At 41.7% G+C, this 21,446-nt stretch overlaps 1 protein-coding gene across 4 annotated transcripts; it reads right to left on the bottom strand.

Annotated features, from left to right (window-relative positions):
- Positions 1–47: 47 nt before the first annotated feature.
- On the bottom strand, positions 48–18,824 carry zc2hc1a (zinc finger, C2HC-type containing 1A). Of its 4 annotated transcripts, XM_046292621.1 has the most exons (11): positions 18,699–18,824; positions 17,512–17,591; positions 17,314–17,430; positions 16,917–16,952; positions 9,469–9,610; positions 5,191–5,342; positions 4,934–5,027; positions 4,498–4,603; positions 3,802–3,912; positions 2,982–3,082; positions 48–533 (listed from the first exon to the last, which is right to left on the bottom strand). In XM_046292621.1, the coding sequence occupies exons 1-11, from the start codon at positions 18,712–18,714 to the stop codon at positions 385–387; spliced, it is 1,104 nt and encodes a 367-aa protein (XP_046148577.1). In that variant the 5' UTR covers positions 18,715–18,824; the 3' UTR covers positions 48–384. The 4 variants fall into 4 exon arrangements, with proteins under 4 accessions (XP_046148577.1, XP_046148578.1, XP_046148579.1 ...); XM_046292622.1 differs by lacking the exon at positions 16,917–16,952 and having other exon boundaries at positions 18,699–18,822; XM_046292623.1 differs by having other exon boundaries at positions 390–3,082; positions 18,699–18,823.
- Positions 18,825–21,446: the final 2,622 nt, after the last annotated feature.

Genomic DNA, 21,446 nt, shown 5'->3' with positions numbered 1-21,446 from the left:
AAGATGACAACACACACGTTGAATGACTAATACACAGCAGATTCTTTAGAAATGTTTATTGTTAAATGTTCAGGACGGAAGTCCGACAGTCAATTTCCAGCATAGGAATGTCCTATCCATTCAGGTAAGCATTGCATATAATCTAAATAATGCTTTTACAGTCATTTGCAAGTTCTTTAAAATGACACAAATGAAGATGTTTCGATACAGCTCAATATAAAGATGACTACAATAACATTAATGATATGTATGAAATTAGATGAGTTCCTTATAGTGTAAATTATTATTTACCCATATCATGAGTTGGGTAGATGTCTTTACAGTCTTACTGGTGGGCAGCAGTGTGTGCAGGCTTTTGTTCCTGCCCAACACTAACACGATGATTCAGCTAAATGAACCACCATGAGCCTCATCAAGAACAGTAGAAACAGGTGTGTTAGTGCCGGGCTGGGTCAAAAGCTTGCGCAGCCTGTGGGGTCCAGGACCATGATTGAAGATCATTGATGTGGTCTGGGCAACTGGATGAATGTGACCTGTAGGGACAGTGTTGGTGAGGACTGGTCAATGTTGGTGAGGACTGGTCAGTGCATGTACCGGCCCGTACCATAAATCTCAGATTATCCCATTCAATAGTGATTCAAAATTAACACAGAGTAGGTTTACATGCACAGTAAGAACTCGATACTAAAACAGACTATTGCAGTTGGCAGACTATGCAGTAGTAATATAAACACCTTACTCTGATGTTAAATCGGCGTACGGTCAAAATCTAAGTAAGCATACGGTTTTCTGAGTAATCTTTCAAATGATTAGGACATGTAAACACCTTAATCTGTGTTCCAGCCGTGTATTTGATCAGCACGTGTTGGGCACCAGCTCAGCGAGCCTCCCATTTTAATGTGAGTGAAGTGAATTTGAGAAGTGGTTTTCACATACAAACGTTATATGTCTGAACTCCGAATCAAATATGCTTCCCAAAACTAACATGGTCACTGTGATAGAACATAGATATTTTGATTGGCGATTTTCTGCATTTATCAGAGTGCCATCAGGTAATCTGACTATCCACAATAGTCGCATTACTGTGTGCACGTAATCGTACTCACTGAAGGAAACACAGAACACATGTAGGTAGATACAGAAAACATCTTTCACAAAACCATGAAAAAAATACATTTTGATTTCTTAGTTAAAACAAACACAGAGCGATTAAATAAATGAACCCATTTCCTTGTATACAGTATGTGGAAATAGCAGTATATGAATGATGGTCAATTTTAACACCTTGTTTCGTATAATTGTATCAGAAATGTTATACTGTGTATTGAAACTGCTGCCTTTAAAATCATTTAAAAAACCTGACCTGTACCACAACTATTTAAACAGCAATGACCTCTTATGCTGCATGTGAGTGGAGGGTTTTTTCTTCATACATTTTGTTCTGGAGGCAGCGCTGCAGTCATAAAATCTGATTTTAAACATAACCCTTACCCTCACCATAACCACACCGCTAAACCTAATGCCTAACCCTAAATGAAGACCAAAAAGCTCATTCTTGGTTTCAGGAATTTTTACAATATAGACAATTTTGACATTGCAATCTGTCCTAAGGGGAAATCACTCGGGCCGTGTCTAGACTTGACAGTTCATGCAGCTTTTGTATTCTGATCAGGTCATGTGTCTACACCTACATTTAAATGTGTCTGCCGTGTCCACAGTGTGTCGGGATTCCCTTTTTTTCACACCATATTCAAATGACAGTATGCATTCTACAAACGGTGGTATAGGCGAAATATGATAATAACTACTGTAGCTAACTAGCTAGCTAACCTCTGTAGCTAGCCAGCAAGATAGTGAGCAACACTAAAGGGATTGCAAACGCTAGCCAAACAAAAATGTTTTTCTAAATATTAGCTAGTTGGCTACCATTTGAGACCAGAAAATACGTTCCTCTCACACTAAGAACGTATTCCCTCCAACGTTATAATGAAAAGGTGCCTCTCTGTCCCAAAACACACGTTTTCTGGGGATTTGGTGGAGGAGTGCTGATGATGTTGCCCACTGTTTGCGCTTTCTGTAGCCTGATTGCGTCCAGACTGAGGAGAAATCCACACACAATGCATCCCTGACCACTTCAGATGTGAACACAATTAGGCCACAAAGTGACTTTTGTGCGTCTAGACCCGTCTTTTCAATGCGATCTTCGTATTCTGACAGCAGAAGTCGCATGAAATTGTCAAGTGTAGACACAACCTCAGTTCTGCCTCCAGGACAAGATTCATAACAATAAAAGGCCAACCTGCTCTTACACTGGTCCTGTAAAACCCATGTGTATTGTTTTCCAAATACTTAACATTAATTCTACTCATGACTCAATGAAAAGAATGAGTCCACTTTGCCACGTCACACATTCCATTCAAGAATTAAACTCCTTTTGTAAAATCAGTAGTCAATCATATTGCACTTCAATAGTAATACATTGAATATGTGAGTCAGCAGAGAAATGGGTGGGAGGGAGTAGATGGGATGAGTGTGTTTCTACCTAGGGTTATACTGGAGAGGGCTTGTAGATCATGGTACATAGGCAGTGGTTGGGATAAGAATGGGTTAGGGTGGACATTTGGGGTAATTATGTGCTCGAGTCTTCTGTAGTAAAGCCTACATAACACTGTCATAATAATGACATTAACAGTTATGAGAGCTGATATCAAACTGACTTTACAATATTATGAGAGGGGGGGGGGGACTCCTGCTTGCCATGTACTATTTTAACTAGGTAAGTGTCATAACAGCATCATGGCCCAGGGTTCTAGTGAATTGCCCTTCTTTAATTTAATTTCCTTCCTCTCCACCTATCTTTCCCCTTTTCCCTATCCTCCTACTCCTTTTTCTCTCCCTCTCTCTTCTCCTCCTCCTCCATCTCTCACCTCTATCCCTCACTCTCCTCCTTTAAATACACATCCTACGGACCCCACACTCACAGCAGAACTTGGCCCAGTCTACAGGGTACTGTGTTCCACACTCGTGGCAGAACTTTGTCATCATTCCCCCGTTATCCACGTTTTCACTTTTGCCATCGCTCCTGAAGTAGAGAAAGACAGGGAAGGGGAAAAAAGTAGAGAGTGAGATATAAAACACACACACACACAGAAGGAGGGGGTGAGAGAAAGAGAGAGTGGGGAAAGAGCAAGATAGGAAATTAATGCATTAATAATGACTCTAAATGACATCATTACATCTGACGTCAGTGAGAGAGAGAAAGAGAGAGAGAGAAAGAGAGAAAGAGAGAAAGAGAGAAAGAGAGAGAGAGAGAGAGAGAAAGAGAGAGAGAAAGAGAGAGAGAAAGAGAGAGAGAAAGAGAGAGAGAAAGAGAGAGAGAAAGAGAGAGAGAAAGAGAGAGAGAAAGAGAGAGAAAGAGAGAGAGAGAAAGAGAGAGAAAGAGAGAGAGAGAGAGAGAGAGAAAGAGAGAAAGAGAGAAAGAGAGAGCAGAAGGGCGTTTGAGTTGAGTCATCCGCTAAAGCCACTATAAGACATATTGACTGATGTCACCATGTAAATGTGGACAGCAGGACAACACTATTGGAGAATCTTATTTGCATACTCCTTCCGTCCTCTCTCCTTGCCTCCTTCTCAAAACCCACTGGAGGAGAAGGTCAGAGGGGAGGGTCCTTTGAGCGATACCAACACCAACCACCAGAGGACAGTGTTTATTGTCTGGACTTCTATTTTGTCTAACATTTCAACTACAAGTAAAGCATCACATACAATCTCCCAGTCACACTCATATAGGCCTTTTCCTACCTGGAGTTGTATTTGTCTGTGTTGTAGGCTTTCCTGTTGTTGAGTCCCCCTGCTGTCTGAGAGATTTTCACAGAGCTATAGGAACCTACTGGACGAGGCTTACCTCCAACACTGGGAGAAGGAGAGGAGGAAGAAGGAGAGGAGGAAGAAGAAGAGGAGAAAGAAGGGAAGAGTTTTTACTGGTGGTCTTAAACGTACAGTGGGGCAAAAAAGTATTTAGTCAGCCACCAATTGTGCAAGTTCATGAGGCGCGAGCACTTCGTCCAGACAAAAACTCGAAAAGTTCCGTTACAGATCGTAGAAACAAGTCAAACGATGTATGGAATCTATCTTTAGGATGTTTTTAACATAAATCATCAATAAGGTTCCAACCAGAGTAGTTCATTGTCTGAAGAAAAGCACTGGAACGAGAGCTAACTCTGTCGGGAGTGTGACACGAGCCTGAGACACCCTGCCAGACCACTGACTCAATGGAGTTAAGTGCAACTTGACTCCATAGACACTGTGTATTCGGTAGGCCAAGCTTTGAAAAACTACAAAGCTCAGATCTCCCACTTCCTGGTTGGATTTCTCTCAGGTTTTTGCCTGCCATATGAGTTCTGTTATACTCACAGACATCATTCGAACCGTTTTAGAAGTGTGAGCATGGTGTGTATGTGTGTTAGTGTTGTCAGCATGGTGTGTGTGTGCACTAACCCTGAAGGTGGACTAGTGAGGCCAGAAGTGGCGCTGCGGTTAGGAGAGTAACCAGACGGAGCGCTCCTCACTGATCCTGCAGAGGGAACCTTACTGGATGAAATCCCTATAGGGACAAGAGTAGAGGAGAGGAGAGGAACACAGGGTGTAGACTTAAAAACATCTCAGTCATATCTCTCCAGCAAAATGGCTTAAATTCAGTGACATTGTATCTGAATGGCCGATGTGCCCAGCCCAAGAGGTTTTGTTGATTCTGCTTCAGTCAGTGTGGCCTAGCACAGAAGAGACAGGGTCTACTTGGAGTTGTCCTCTGTAAGACAGAGGGACAGTGTTCTTAAAGAGACTGAGCAGAAATAGAGACAAGCATGTGAAATAACCCCTGGGTTACACCAATATCTGCACCATCATCTGACTTGAGACACCGTGTGTGAGTTACCGGAGGGCTGGCCCAGGACAGATCTCTGGGGTAAACGGGAGGAAGAGGGCACAGCAGGAGAGTTAGCCTTCTTCACAGGAGCAGGAGGCTTGAACTGTGGAGCGCACACACACACAGACACACACAGACACACACAGACACACACAGACACACTTGTTTTATGCTATGCAACACTCACTGTGCACTTTACTGTCAGTGTATGGCTCACACACTTAAAGAAACGTTAAGCAACCACACACACATCCGTGCTGTCCTACCTGTGTGCGTGCAGGTGTTTTCTTGGCATCCACAACCCCGGGTACCTTGGCCTTATTCTGCATGCGAGCGTGCTGCTCCTTACAGAATTTCATGTGTCTGTCTGCTGCATTCTCACTGAACCGCCGCTCGCAGAATGGACACTGGATATAATCTGGAACAACACAATCACCGGATATAATCTGGAACACAATAACCGGATACAATCTGGAACAACACAACCACGGGATACAATCTGGAACAACACAATCACTAGATATAATCTGGAACAAACACAATAACACAGTCACCGGATATAATCTGAAACAAACACAATAACACAGTCACCGGATATAATCTGAAACAAACACAATAACACAGTCACCGGATATAATCTGGAACAAACACAATAACACAGTCACCGGATATAATCTGGAACAAACACAATAAAACAGTCACCGGATATAATCTGAAACAAACACAATAACACAGTCACCGGATATAATCTGAAACAAACACAATAACACAGTCACCGGATATAATCTGAAACAAACACAATAACACAGTCACCGGATATAATCTGAAACAAACACAATAACACAGTCACCGGATATAATCTGAAACAAACACAATAACACAGTCACCGGATATAATCTGGAACAAACACAATAACACAGTCACCGGATATAATCTGGAACAAACACAATAACACAGTCACCGGATATAATCTGAAACAAACACAATAACACAGTCACCGGATATAATCTGAAACAAACACAATAACACAGTCACCGGATATAATCTGAAACAAACACAATAACACAGTCACCGGATATAATCTGGAAACACATGAAGATATTATGTATTTGTGTCATGGTGTGAATAGTACGAATGTGTCACTACCAAAGTCTAATGGTTTTAAATGACTGTTTTGTATTGTCTGGAAACTCACTTGTAGAATTCGCTTGCAGTAGGTCTCTTAAGAAAGAGAAGTCATGCAAGGTTATTAAACCGGGGTGCCTAGTTATTCTTCTTTTGTTGATATCAGGTAACGTGCAACCTAACCCTGGCCCTGATATGCAATGTCTCCAAACCCCCTCTGATTTTAAATCAAGATCTGGTTTTGGTATTTTCCATTTAAATGTACGCAGCCTGTTGTCACAAATTGATGGGGTTAGGATTTGGGAAAAATCAACTGATGCTGGTGTAATTGTGTTTTCTGAAACCTGGCTCAGCAAGTCTGTTTTTGATAAGGATATTTGCATAAGTGGTCACAATGTTTACCGCACTGATCAAGTTAAGAAAGGTGGGGGTGTGGCTATATATGTAAAAACTTATATAAAAATATATATATTTCACGCACCTTATGTCTAAACTTCTTTACAGTGAAATGATCTTGATTGGTGATCTCAACTGGTGTTGGTTAAAGCCGGTGTCTGATGATTTAAAAATGTTTTGTAATTCTATGAATCTTACCCAGTTGATTAACTCGCCCACACTCGCCCAAATCTTAAATGACCAGATAAATCTACCCTGATTGATTTGATATTGACAAATGTTCCACATAAATATTCTGAGGTTGGTGTTTTTTGTAATGATTTAAGTGACCATTGTGCTGTTGTTGCTGTTAGAAATACGAAGGTTCCTAAGACAAACCCACGTTTTATCCGTAAGAGAAATTTGAAGTGTTTTAATGAGCAGGCTTTCTTTCATGATTTGTTTTATTTTGACTGGAGCAAGATTGAGCTTATTCCTGACGTGGAAACTGCCTCGAAATTCTTTCATTATGGTTTTTTCCAAATAGTAAACAAACATGCCCCATTCCGCAGGTTCAGGGTTAAAGGGCGGGATAATCCATAGTTTTCTTCTGAGCTGTCTTGTATTATTCACAAACGTAATCTAGCCTGGGCTAAAGCAAGGAAAACATGTTCTGATGCTGATTGGCTTATTTTTAGGCAGTTACGAAACAAGTGTTCTTTTCTTCTCAGGAAGGCCAAGTCTGAATATTTTATGCCTGTTTTAATAAACAGATTGCTTTTTTTGTTTGATTATCAAGCCTTCAATTGGCTGCCCTTACCTGAGGCTACTAAGGCTGGTTCAACAGCAATGCGTTGTGTTTTTTAGCCTGATGGCCTGAATGACCCTAGAAAGTTTTGGAAGGTTATTAAGTCTATGTCTGGCAACAGTAATGTTAATGAATTACCGTCATGTGTTTTGAAGTGCTCTGATGCTATATATGACAAAACTGAAATGCTGAATTGTTTCAATGAGCACTTTGTATCATCTGGTAGGCTGTTTGATTCAGTGTCCTCTATCTCTGTACAACCCTGTGTGGATGAACCAGTGAGAGCTGGTCAAACTCTTAGCTTTTAGCCATTCTCAGTGCAGGTGGTACATAAAGCCCTGAAATCCTTAGATCAGAGAAAACCTGCAGGTCCTGATCTTTTGGATCCCTGCTTTTTAAATCTGGCAGCTGATTTCATAGCTGAACCACTTACATCTCTGTTCAATCAGCATTTGTCCTGCCACTTTTAAAAGGGGGAGATCCAACTATTTTAAATAATTATAGGCCAAACTCAAAGCTGTCACCCCTGGTGAAAATACTTGAAACCCTTGTAAGTGAACAGCTAAAAGAGTTTTTATTTACTAACTCTATTTTATCAATGTACCTATCGGACTTCAGGAAGAAGCATAGCACAATTACAGCAGCCATGAAGGTTTTAAATGATATCACTGAAGCCATTGACAAAAAACAGCTTGAAGCTTATCCTCAAAACAAAACTAATGGTGTTTTCTAAAGCAAGAAATAGACCTCTGAACCTTTAACCTATTACTACCCGTCAGGGCAAGGAGATTGAAGTTGTAACCTCATAAATATCTTGGAATTTTAATTGATGATGGCCTCTCTTTTAAATTGCATATTCAACAACTTACAAAACAATTTACGCTGCAATTGGGATTTTATTTTAGGAATAAGGCCTGTTTTCCTTTTGAAGCCAGAAGGAGGCTAGTATCAGCTACATGTATGTCTTTACTAGACTACGGGGAGATTTTATTTTTGCATGCTTCCGCTCAGTGTTTGAGATCAATTGCCACTCTTTACCACGGCACTTTGAGATGTATTTTTAACTTCAAGAACCTTACACACCACTGCACTTTGTATACCAGGGTTGGCTGGCCTTCTCTAGTCACTCGTAGGCTCTGGTACTGGTATGCTTTTATTTACAAAGCCATTTTGGGTTTACTACCTTTTTATTTGGGCATTTTTATTTTCAGAAATGTGGTGGGTACTCGCTTCGTTCGCTGGACTTTATCCTGCTAACTGTTCTAAATTTCAGAACTGAATTTGGTTAAAAAAAAGGGCTTTTATGTACTCTGCGTCATCGTCTTGGAACGCCTTACAAAATACTTTTAAACTGGAAGAACTTGTCCCGATTGTTATTTTTAAATCACTGATGAGTGATCTTGAGACTGATTCCCTGACCTGTCAATGTTTTTAATTTGCTGTTTTATACTCTTGTGAATTCTATGGTTTTTACTAGATTACTTGTAGCTTTTCATGTTGTTTGTCTGTCATTTTTGACTTGGTGCTGCCTATCTTGGCCAGGATGCTCTCGAAAAAGAGATTTTAAAACTCAATGAGCCCTTTGTGGTTAAATAAAGGTAAAAAATATATATATACATGTTGTTCAGTGACCTCAATCTCCAATTTTATGTGTCAGACAGGTAATCTCTAAACAAAAAATGACCTGCGTAAAGTTTTTGTTACCTGGGTCGTACTGAGGGGGGAGTAAGGGTGTTGTTACCTGGGTCGTCCTGAGGGGGAGTACGGGTGTTTTGTTACCTGGGTAAGGGTGTTGTTACCTGGGTCGTACTGAGGGGGAGTAAGGGAGTTTTGTTACCTGGGTAAGGGTGTTGTTACCTGGGTTGCACTGAGGGGGAGTAAGGGTGTTTTGTTACCTGGGTAAGGGTGTTGTTACCTGGGTTGTACTGAGGGGGAGTAAGGGTGTTTTGTTACCTGGGTAAGGGTGTTGTTACCTGGGTCATAGGAGGGGGCTAGAGGAGGGGGTAAGGATATTGTTACCTGGGTCGTACTGAGGGGGAGTAAGGGTGTTTTGTTACCTGGGTAAGGGTGTTGTTACCAGGGTCATAGGAAGGGGCTAGAGGAGGGGGTAAGGATATTGTTACCTGGGTCGTAGGAGGGGGGTAAAGATTGTGTTACCTGGGTCGTAGGATGGGGTAAGGATTTTGTTACCTGGGTTGTAAGAGAGGGGTGGAGGAGGGGGTAAGGGTGTTGTTACCTGGGTCGTAGGAGGGTGGTGGAGGAGGGGGTAAGGGTCCCCCATCCTTCATGACCTGAGTGATGCCCTTGGCAGCTCTGATGGTGGCAATGAAGTCCTCGTGTTTCCTGCGCCAGTTAGATTGCTTCTTAGGAGGCTCCGGCTGGAACGACACACACACACACACACACACACACACACACACACACACACACACACACACACACACACACACACACTTCAGTAACCCATCCGCCTGGAATGATGAAGGGAAACTGGATCCAAAGTGGTGCCTTTTAATGACTTTAGAATAGAGAAAGAAACCTCACAGCAACATCTCTCACTTGCTTCTAATACCTCATTCACACAGGATTTACAGTATGTTACCTGTTTGTTTTTTTCCAATGCTTATATGCTACCCTTTCAAACAGTCTCATTCTTACCACATTATTGCTGGCATAAGCCTTTAATACCTCCTGTGCGCATGCCGACACCTGGGACGAGCGGGAGTAGGGGTGTGGGAGTGTGGCTGGCCTATTTTAATAAGTCCATTGAATAGAAACCATCACAAAGAAATGCATTATTCATTTGTTCAGGCAGGTCCTAAGTGACTAATAGAATGGCATATTTTTGAGTTTAATTATGTTACTGGTCTGTACTGTCCATAGGCTGCTACATGGCTGTGCCATGCAAATTAAATCAATAGTTCATGATTTTGTTCATTAAAACAGACAAGAAACACATACATTCCCTGCCCTGACCACAGTCAACACACATATATTTTATATACTGAACAAAATTATAAAAAACACAACATGTAAATCAAATCTAATTTTATTTGTCACATACACATGGTTAGCAGATGTTAATGCGAGTGTAGCTAAATGCTTGTGCTTCTAGTTCCGACAATGCAGCAATAACCAACAAGTAATCTAACTAACAATTCCAAAACTACTACCTTATAGACACAAGTGTAAGGGGATAAAGAATATGTACATAAAGATATATGAATGAGTGATGGTACAGAGCGGCATAGGCAATATACAGTAGATGGTATTGAGTGCAGTATATACATATGAGATGAGTATGTAAACAAAGTGGCATAGTTAAAGTGGCTAGTGATACATGTATTACATAAGGATGCAGTAATGATATAGAGTACAGTATATACGTATACATATGAGATGAATAATGTAGGGAACATTATATTAGGTAGCATTGTTTAAAGTGGCTAGTGATATATTTTACATCATTTCCCATCAATTCCCATTATTAAAGTGGCTGGAGTTGAGTCAGTGTGTTGGCAGCAGCCACTCAATGTTAGTGGTGGCTGTTTAACAGTCTGATGGCCTTGAGATAGAAGCTGTTTTTCAGTCTCTCGGTCCCAGCTTTGATGCACCTGTACTGACCTCGCCTTCTGGATGATAGCGGGGTGAACAGGCAGTGGCTCGGGTGGTTGCTGTCCTTGATGATCTTTATGGCCTTCCTGTGACATCGAGTGGTGTAGGTGTCCTGGAGGGCAGGTAGTTTGCCCCCGGTGATGCGTTGTGTAGACCTCACTACCCTCTGGAGAGCCTTACGGTTGTGGGCGGAGCAGTTGCCGTACCAGGCGGTGATACAGCCCGCCAGGATGCTCTCGATTGTGCATCTGTAGAAGTTTGTGAGTGCTTTTGGTGACAAGCCGAATTTCTTCAGCCTCCTGAGGTTGAAGAGGCGCTGCTGCGCCTTCTTCACGATGCTGTCTGTGTGGGTGGACCAATTCAGTTTGTCTGTGATGTGTACGCCGAGGAACTTAAAACTTACTACCCTCTCCACTACTGTTCCATCGATGTGGATAGGGAGGTGTTCCCTCTGCAGTTGCCTGAAGTCCACAATCATCTCCTTAGTTTTGTTGACGTTGAGTGTGAGGTTATTTTCCTGACACCACACTCCGAGGGCCCTCACCTCCTCCCTGTAGGCCGTCTCGTCGTTGTTGGTAATCAAGCCTACCACTGTTGTGTCGTCCGCAAACTTGATGATTGAGTTGGAGGCGTGCGTGGCCACGCAGTCGTGGGTGAACAGGGAGTACATGAGAGGGCTCAGAACGCACCCCTGTGAGGCCCCAGTGTTGAGGATCAGCGGGGTGGAGATGTTGTTGCCTACCCTCACCACCTGGGGGCGGCCCGTCAGGAAGTCCAGTACTCAGTTGCACAGGGCGGGGTCGAGACCCAGGGTCTCGAGCTTGATGACGAGCTTGGAGGGCACTATGGTGTAAAGTGTTGGTCCCATGTTTCGAGCTGAAATAGAAGATCTCAGAAATGTTCCATACGCACAAAAAAGTGCACTACTTTCAAATGTTGTGCACAAATTTGTTTAAATTCCTGTTGATTTCTCTATTGCCAAGATAATCCATCCACCTGACAGGTGTGGTATATCAAGAAGCTGATTAAACAGCATGATCATTACACAGGTGCACCTTGTGCTGGGGACAATAAAAAGGCCACTGTAAAATGTGCAATTTTGTTAAACAACACAATGCCACAGATGTCTCAAGTTGAGGGAGTATGCAATTAGCATGCTGACTGCATGACTGTCCACCAGAGCGGTTGCACAAGATGTTAATTTCTCTACCATAAACCACTTCCAATGTATTTTAGAGAATTTGGCAGTACATCCAACCGGCCTAACAACCGCAGACCACGTGTAACGACGCCAGCCCTCCACATCTGGCTTCTTCACCTGCGGGATCGTCTTGAGACCAGCCACTGGCATGCTGGGGAAGTGTGCTCTTCTCGGATGAATCCCGGTTTCAACTGTACCGGGCAGATGGCAGACAGCGTGCACGGTGTTGTGTGGGCAAACGCAATTACATTTTATCAATGACAATTTGAATGCACAGATATACTGTGATGAGATCCTGTGGACAATTGTCGTGCCATTCGTCCACCATCACCTCATGTTTCAGCATGATAACACAATTCTTGAAAGTTGAAAATGTCCCAGTTCTTCCATGACCTGCATACTCACCAGACATGTCACCCATTGAGCATGTGTGGGACGCTCTGGATTGACATGTGTGACAGCATGTTCCAGTTCCCACTAATATCCAGCAACTTCACACAGCCATTGAAGAGAAGTGGGACAACATTCCACAGGCCACAATAAACTCTATACGAAGGAGATACATTTGCATGAGGCAAATGGTGGTCAAACTAGATACGGACTGGTTTTCTGAGCCACGCCAAGGTATCTGTGACCAACAATTGACTGATTTCCTTATATGAACTGTAACTCAGTAAAATCGTCGAAATTGTTGCACGTTGCATTTATATTTTTGTTCAGTGTAGTAAGACTATAACTAATAATATAAATAATAATAACTTGTGTCACTGGAATATGTGGAACTGCTGTGATATAACAAACAAGGGATATGCCCCCATTTTATTTGAGTTTGTATGTGCTTTAGAAACCTTCAGATCTGCTGTTTCAGCAAGAAATACAACATCTGACCTTGATGAACATTTTGTTCCACGTTTCCTACCCTCACTCTGCTTTGTTAGATATCATGCACATTGCCTGCTAGCAAACATCCCTGATAACTGTCTGCTGCTACTATAAACAAAATCAGTTATCTAAACAGGATTAATTGTAGCAAAACATGCTCAACATAAATATCCAACAAGATATTGCAGCCTATAGCTTTTGTGACTCCAGGGGCCGGTTAAAAATAAATAAATAGGGGGATCAGAATGAGCCGGATTCTGTAATCTTTTTTTTCTATCCAGGATCAGATCGATCTGACTGTTTGAGCCAGTTTTTCGGAAAATTATGAGATATAAATCATTTGTATCAGATACCACAATATCAAGAAAAAAAGCATACAGATTTTCAGTGCATTGAACAGGCCTACACCTCGCCATCTACTGGACAGGTTGAGGTACTACTTATCCACTGTCATAGGGAAACATGAGTAAACTACATGAATAAAAGGTACCTTGATTAAAAATTAAAGAGCCTGCATATCACTTATAAGTAAGTCGATGCATTTATTTGACAGTTCTCAATATAAAAACTGACCACATACCTATACTGCAGTCAATTTAACATAATGAACTTTTGGTTTTCAGATGTAAGAAAACCATTTTTACTTTCTCACCTTTCTTGGTTGTAGAGCCTTTCACCTTTCTAAACACACCCTGAATCCACCCTTCCAGTGGGATAAAGCTAATCCAGATTTTGGGGATTAAAAAAATTATCCTAATCACTACCTTTGAGATTTGAAAAACACAAAAACAACACACAAAAGGTCAAATTGGATAACTAAATCCTTATCCCTATGAGGAAGATCAGAATCAAATGTTCCAGTTTTGAAAAACGTAATGCTAACATTTAATCCCATCCGATTTGCCAAAAAACAATAAGATACCTTTAAAAAAAACTGGCACATGATGAACTACATGACGATAGCCAAGACAAAATAGCTTGCATGTCACTTGTAAGCTCATTTATTTGCATAACTTTTAATATAACACTTTAAAAAAGTTCCAATATTTTTCGACTAAATTTGCCATCTCACCAGAAGTCTTCATCATCTGAAAACGCAACCCCAGCATCTTTCAAGCGTGCTTGAAATAAGAAATGCACAGTTGTCTCTTTTTGTTGGAGCACTATCAACTTGATCTGTTCTTCAGCTAGAAAAGTCATCTTTTCTGCCCTCTCCGTTTCCTGGTTTACAAGATTTCTATAGGCAGCATCATTGGTGTCATTCTCAAGATGCCTTCTGTCCTAATCACTACCCTTTATGTGAAGAAAAACGCAAAAACTACATTTAATCCCGATTAAAAGGTGAGATTGGATTACCAAATCCTTATCCCTAGCCATAAGATCAGAATCTAATTTTTCCGTTATGAAAAACACAATTCTAACATGTAATCCTATCTAATTGGGGAAATCCTAGCAGATTACTTTAGAAAAACTGGGAGAAAACCCAGGAGAAAAGGAATAGAGGAGAGGCTTGTGTAATTGCGAAAGGGCTCATCTGGAAAAGATAGGCTATGTGTAGCTGAAGAAGCTCATTCATATCAACCCATCATTCATTGGCTAAATATTAGGCATAATACTGCAGTAAATGTATCATCACCAGCCAATGTGATCACACCATCACATGCTTTCTCTCCTTTCAAACTCCCTACCTATTAGGCTATTTTGTCTAAAGACAGATTGCCTACTAGTGATTTGTAGTTAGTTATAAAGATATGCATATTTTTAAACCCATAACTTATTAACTAAATATAAGGGTGTTTAAACATTTACCTGTCAAAGTCAAGTAAAAGGATGAAATGGCATATGTGTTCCCCGGGCTCAATGTCAAAGCATATGTGTTCCCCGGGCTCAATGTCAAAGCATGTGTGTTCCCCGGGCTGAATGTCAAAGCATATGTGTTCCCCGGGCTGAATGTCAAAGTATATGTGTTCCCCGGGCTGAATGTCAAAGCATATGTGTTCCCCGGGCTGAATGTCAAAGCATGTGTGCCAATAGACAAGTACAGCTCAGAGCAACATGATTTAAATGGGGAGAATTAATGTATTACAAGCACTTCTGTGAAGCTTTGTGATTGACAAGGATAAGTTTGAAGTCGGACATCAGAATGTTCATGACTTAATGCGTGCCAAAGCTGGTGAAATACCAGAATCCAAGCAGACCAAACTCTTTGGTCATTTAAAAAATGTACTGTATGTAGAATATTGTTTGCTATAGCTTGGAAAATAAATAAACGTGACTTTGAATGACAACATCATGTTTTGGGCTGTTTTCCTACAGAAGTTAAATAAGCTTTGTGTTTTGTTTCCTTGCCACGATACTAACGAGTATCGTGATACTGGTATCATCCAGGCCCTAATGTAAAGCCCTCTATACCGGGGCTTTAGGTCTTCACGGGATCGGAAACAGACCGCTAGTGACAGAAGTGGTTCAGCGTCATACCACTTCACGGTTGGTCACATGACAATCCCAGTGACCTCATATCAACCCTATCTGGTTACAGCTTAGATCAGATGCTTGTTTCCCTCACCTGTGATTAAACTGTGTTTTATACAGAGTACACTGCAAGTGCACGTCCAATACGTGTCATCTCCATTTAAGTGCAGTGCAATTCACCAGTCCCAATTCAAAGGGATTATTTATCCTCCAGATATCTGCATGCTCTGGTTTAGTGCACTAATTTAGGACAGTCCCAAACCATTGCATTTACCATGATGTTTAAGTGCTAAAAGAGTACATATTTTCAAGCCCTGGAGAATAGTGCCATTAGTGTGCATTCGAATCCTAAATAGAAATTAATGTCATAAAGTACGTACCAAACTAACCACAGTATATACCTGGGATTTGGTTTATCCCATGAAAACGACACTACTGGAGAACACACCTAGGTTCCCTCCCAAAAGTAGTGCACTATATAGGAAATAGAGTACCATTTAGGACACACCATCGCCAATTAGTATTCTGGTAGCCAGCAGGGAGGGAACAGCTGTTCAGGACATAATACAGTATTGTTTTCCTTTTCCGTTCCCATTAAAATGCATGTCAGGCAGCGTGGCTAGCTGTCAGAAGCAGTAGAGTATAGGATGTAGCCTAAGCATCTAGCTACTCCTCTTAAATCAGACTACTGTTATCACCTAGATTTAGACTACACAACCAGCAATAAGAGCTAGAACTCAATAGCGTTGAGCTAAAGCACATACAGACAGATATGGGACCAGTCTAGGAGTGTATAGCTCTGGTTTGGATGGCCCAAGCACATACAGACAGATATGGGACCAGTCTAGGAGTGTATAGCTCTGGTTTGGATGGCCCAATCACATACAGACAGATATGGGACCAGTCTAGGAGTGTATAGCTCTGGTTTGGATGGCCCAAGCACATACAGACAGATATGGGACCAGTCTAGGAGTGTATAGCTCTGGTTTGGATGGCCCAAGCACATACAGACAGATATGGGACCAGTCTAGGAGTGTATAGCTCTGGTTTGGATGGCCCAATCACATACAGACAGATATGGGACCAGTCTAGGAGTGTATAGCTCTGGTTTGGATGGCCCAAGCACATACAGACAGATATGGGACCAGTCTAGGAGTGTATAGCTCTGGTTTGGATGGCCCAAGCACATACAGCTTAGTTCTGAATGCAGGAGAGCTTTTAGTATTTATTACCTTTCTAGTTTAGAAAATGAATTGTATGAAAAAAGATCATTTAAAAACTGTCTGTTAAAGACTAGGGAAAGAGTGGAAGGGGATTGGTGCATGCAGATGTTAGATGACAGTATTGGATTGGTCGATATTCTGACCAGACTACTGACCAGCCTACTGTTTCAAATAGAGCTTCTGACAAAATAGAGCAAGTTACAGTGCAAAAGGACCAATACATTTTTGAATACCTTATACAGACAGCAATGTTGTGTTAAAACAACGTAAAATAAAGACTATTCAACTTACTTTCACAGTCTTAGCAGTGGTGGTAGAAGTGTGTGACTGAAATACATAAGTGGTTTAAGGTGTATAACAAATGATCAGGAAACAGAAATGTTGATGGTCACATCTAGCTAACATATGTGGACTTGTTTCACAGTAGAGTGGATCCTTGTCTTAAACCTAGGTCCCTTCAACAGCCTCTTTCACTGTGGTCTGAGGCACGTTTTGGCATGTCTGTGGCCTAACAGTTATTGGAGCTGTGTGTATGTGTGTGTGTGTGTGTGTGTGTGTGTGTGTGTGTGTGTGTGTGTGTGTGTGTGTGTGTGTGTGTGTGTGTGTGTGTGTGTGTGTGTGTGTGTGTGTGTGTGTGTGTGTGTGTGTGTGTGTGTGTGTGTGTGTGTGTGTTGTTATGTTGTCTCACCTTAGATTTGATAGGTTTGATAGTGGAGATCTCTGTTCCCTCAGCTCTCTGCCTGCCAGAGTCAAACACCTTCCTCTTCTTAGCTGCTGCTTTCTGACAGATTGGGGTATGTTTCTTCTACAGGGCGAGAAGGAAAGGGACAGGGAGTTTTAAACCTCAAAATACACATACATGCTATAGTGTGTGTGTGTGTCTTACCAGGACTTTAGTGAAGAAGCTCCTTCCACAGATTTTACAGGGGATCAGCTCTTCGTTGGAGGGCGGAGCCTCTTCCACATCTGTACAGAAGTGAATGGATGCAGAGAAGATGAAGAGCTGTCATACAGTAGCCTTGGCTAGGATACACCACCAGGGGCATACGAGTACTTGACAGAAATATGCTTAGGCCTAATGGGTAACAGAATATATGGCAAGCAGGAATATAGCAACGCTATTTGTTTGTTTGTGTGAAATGTATTGTCATGAAACAGCAGGGAGCAGGTCTCGAACCGTCGACCTTCGAGCCCGAGGTCCGGCGCGCTATCGACTGTGCCGCAAAAGCATGCTAGTGCGGCAGAGTCGATTACAGCGATTATAAACCCAGAGTCGTTACAGTATTTTACCAAATTCTATTTTATTTTAAATGATCAGGTAGGCACCCAGGCAGCCTAAATCATAACAGCATTTGACATAAATATGAAGCGAGAGGTGCCAGGTTTAAGCAAAAAATGTATTCAAGTAACAAACACTATTATGCACTGGTTCAAAATAGCATCAATAATTGCATAAAATAGTAGCATTAGACAATTAGTCAGAATGGCTAAGTAATATAAGTGCTTTATTCTAGCAATGCATCAAGGCTGTTGGTGATGGTTTCAGTGGCTTTACTGTCTGAGAAGCATTTTAGATGTAGCTAGCTAGGTTGTGCCATACCCATTTTTAGGCTATTGTTTAGGCTATGAGATAAAATAAATATTGATCTAGGCTATTCCATCAATATTAGCTAGCCGGTTAGCATGAGGCTGCCGAGCCTGCCATTCCAAGCAAACAACATGTCCTTTCTTCAAGCGTTGTGGCCTATGAAAGGCTATCAAATAGCTTTGGAGCTATCAAAGAGTAATCAGCTATTCAACTATTAAAAACAAGGTAAAAGCATGCATTACGAACAACTAGTGCCACTAATACTGGGATAACGCCCTAACCATAGCGTCATACTCCGCCCTGTTTTGGCCAGACACCGCAAAGAAAGAGGTCGGTAAACGACAATATTGCAGTTCTGCGACACTGAAAAATCCCCGAAAATGAACACAACAAAATAAGAAGTCGCATTGAAAACCTAGGATTTATTCAACAGTAAAATAGATAACTGTTTATCTCCTCAATGTATTATTTACTTAACGTCTTACCTTCAAAGTCCTCCATCTCTCTTGTCTGTGTCGGTCGCTGATGCTGCTGTAGCAACTAACTTGTCTAGGAGACGGCACCACATCCCAACATCCGAGGATATCATTGGCCATTCCTTTGCTGTTAGCAAAACAGGAACGGGTGCATTGTTTATTTTGAACGGCAGGTGGGGCGTGGGAGGCGACCCTTTCTCTCTGTCTCTGTCTCTGTCTCTGTCTCTGTCTCTGTCTCTGTCTCTGTCTCTGTCTCTGTCTCTGTCTCTGTCTCTGTCTCTGTCTCTGTCTCTGTCTCTGTCTCTGTCTCTGTCTCTGTCTCTGTCTCTGTCTCTGTCTCTGTCTCTGTCTCTGTCTCTCTAAGTTTCACGTTTTAATGTCATGTGCACAAGTACAATGAGTAAAATTCACCCAATGGGAAGAAAGCTCATTCCATAGGCCTACTTGGACAAGTTTTATTTTTAATTTGCTAACATCAGCACATATCTTTTGGGGGTTTACTGTTTTAGCCTATAAGAACATAAGAACATGTCAGGGCAAAGATAGCATGGCCTATAATTTAAACAAATAAAACTAACAAGTCACCTGAGTGTTGGTAAAACTGCAGTATAATCATTTAGCCTTGAATTAGGCCTTTATGTCAATAAACTTGAGCAGCCAGACTTCCATATTGGACACATGTGTTGAGTTTGAATGGGATCTTTCACACGCTGCCACAATAAACCACATTCTTAGGCCTCAATATGTTTTTCTTCTTGGCTGTGCGGGTCAGTATCTCACACACTGACTGCTCAGTACTCTCTCTTTCTAGCTCTCTCTCGCTTTCTCCCGCTCTCTCTCTCTCTCTCTCTCTCTCTCTCTCTCTCTCTCTCTCTCTCTCTCTCTCTCTCTCTCTCTCTCTCTCTCTCTCTCTCTCTCTCTCTCTCTCTCTCTCTCTCTCTACACTCTCAATTCAATTACATTTAAAGTGCTATATTGGAATGGTAAACATATGTTTATATGTGAAATACATAATAAACCAAAGTTAAATAAACCATAAAAAGTGAACAGTAAACATTACACTCACAAAGGTTTCAAAGGAATAGGGGCATTTCAAATGTCATATTATGGCCATGTACAGTGTTGTAACGATGCGTAAATAGTTAAAGTACAAAAGGGAAAATAAATAAACATAAATATGAGTGCTATTTACAATGGTGTTTGTTCTTCACTGGTTGCCTGATTTCTTGTGGCAACAGGTCACAAATGTTGCTGCTGTGATGGCACACTGTGGTATTTCACCCAGTAGATATACTGAAAAAATATATAAAACGCAACAAGTGTTGGTCCCATGTTTCATGAGGTGAAAGAAATGATCCCAGAAATGTTCCATATGCACAAAAGCCTATTTCTCTCCAATGTTGTGCACACATTTGTGTACATTCCTGTCAGTGAGCATTTCTCCTTGCCAAGATAATCCATCCACCTAACCGGTGTGGCATTTCAAGAAGCTGATTAAACAGCCTGATCATTACACAGGTGCACCTTGTCCTGGGGACAATAAAAAAAAGGCCACTCTAAAATGTGCAGTTTTGTTACACAACACAACGCCACAGAGGTCTCAAGTTTCAAGTCTCAAGACGGAGCATGCAATTGTCTAGCTGACTGTAGGAATGTCCACCAGAGCTGTTGCCAGAGAATTGAATGTTAATTTCTCTACGATAAGCAAACCACCAACGTCATTTTAGAGAATTTGGCAGTACATCCAACTGGCCACACAACCGCAGACCAGGTGTAAACACTGCAGCCTAGGCTTCTTCACCTTTGAGATCGCCTGAGAACAGCAACCCAGACAGCTGATGAAACTGAGCATTTCTGTGTGTAATAAAGCCCTTTTGTGGGGGAAAACTCAGTCTGATTGGTTGGACCTGGCTCCCCAGAGGGTGGGCCTATGCCCTCCCAGGCCCACCCATGGCTGCGCCCCTGTCCAATCATGGAAATTCCTAGAATAGAGCCTAATTTATGTATTACAATTTAGTGATTTCCTTAAACGAACAGAAACTCAGTAAAATCGCTGACATTTTTGCATGTTGTGTTTATATTTTTGTTCAGTATATATTGAATTATATTATTGAGTTAGTGTAATAATTGATTTTGTTAGGCCTAAGAAATCATACGAATAGCGTTATACAATGTAAATAGGTCTACATCTTGCACTACAGTAGCCTAATTGCACAGACGAGCCAGTGCACGAGCAGTGACCAACCACCGAACCATTGTGCCCAGCGCTCAAACGTCATGCCCTACGTGCGGCCACTGCGCCCGTCGTGCAGCAAGAAAGGTCCGGTTGCATCTGTAGACGCGAGTCGCGACGTAAATCACAGACGACAGTCGACTTCCTCATGTCGCTGTGTGATTGACCGTGCATAGCAGCTTCTGTTTGGAAGTCCTCAGCACACACAGGTAAGACTTTAATGAGATTTCAAGCTTCGATTTCGTGTTTGTGTTACCTGTTTAAATGGTGCCGATTTCGCTCTGCCTCACAGGTTGTCAAGCTACAGCTTTTAGAGGAGTCTTTGTCAGTAGCTCAGCGACATTCTCTGCTGTTTTGATTTAGCCTGGTTGGAACCCGTCTCATTGTTGTGCAAATAAAACATCGCCACACAATTGATTACAGTGTTGCCAAACAGCCGGATGTTTGCTATTACAGGGTTGACACATAGTAACAACAAATTGCACGCACTGTCGCGCTCTTTAATGTACATTCGTTTGAAATGA

This window comes from Oncorhynchus gorbuscha, linkage group LG12 (assembly GCF_021184085.1).
Source record: "Oncorhynchus gorbuscha isolate QuinsamMale2020 ecotype Even-year linkage group LG12, OgorEven_v1.0, whole genome shotgun sequence".
NCBI classification, from domain to species: Eukaryota; Metazoa; Chordata; class Actinopteri; order Salmoniformes; family Salmonidae; genus Oncorhynchus; species Oncorhynchus gorbuscha.
This window is presented reverse-complemented; position numbering and strand designations above follow the sequence as displayed.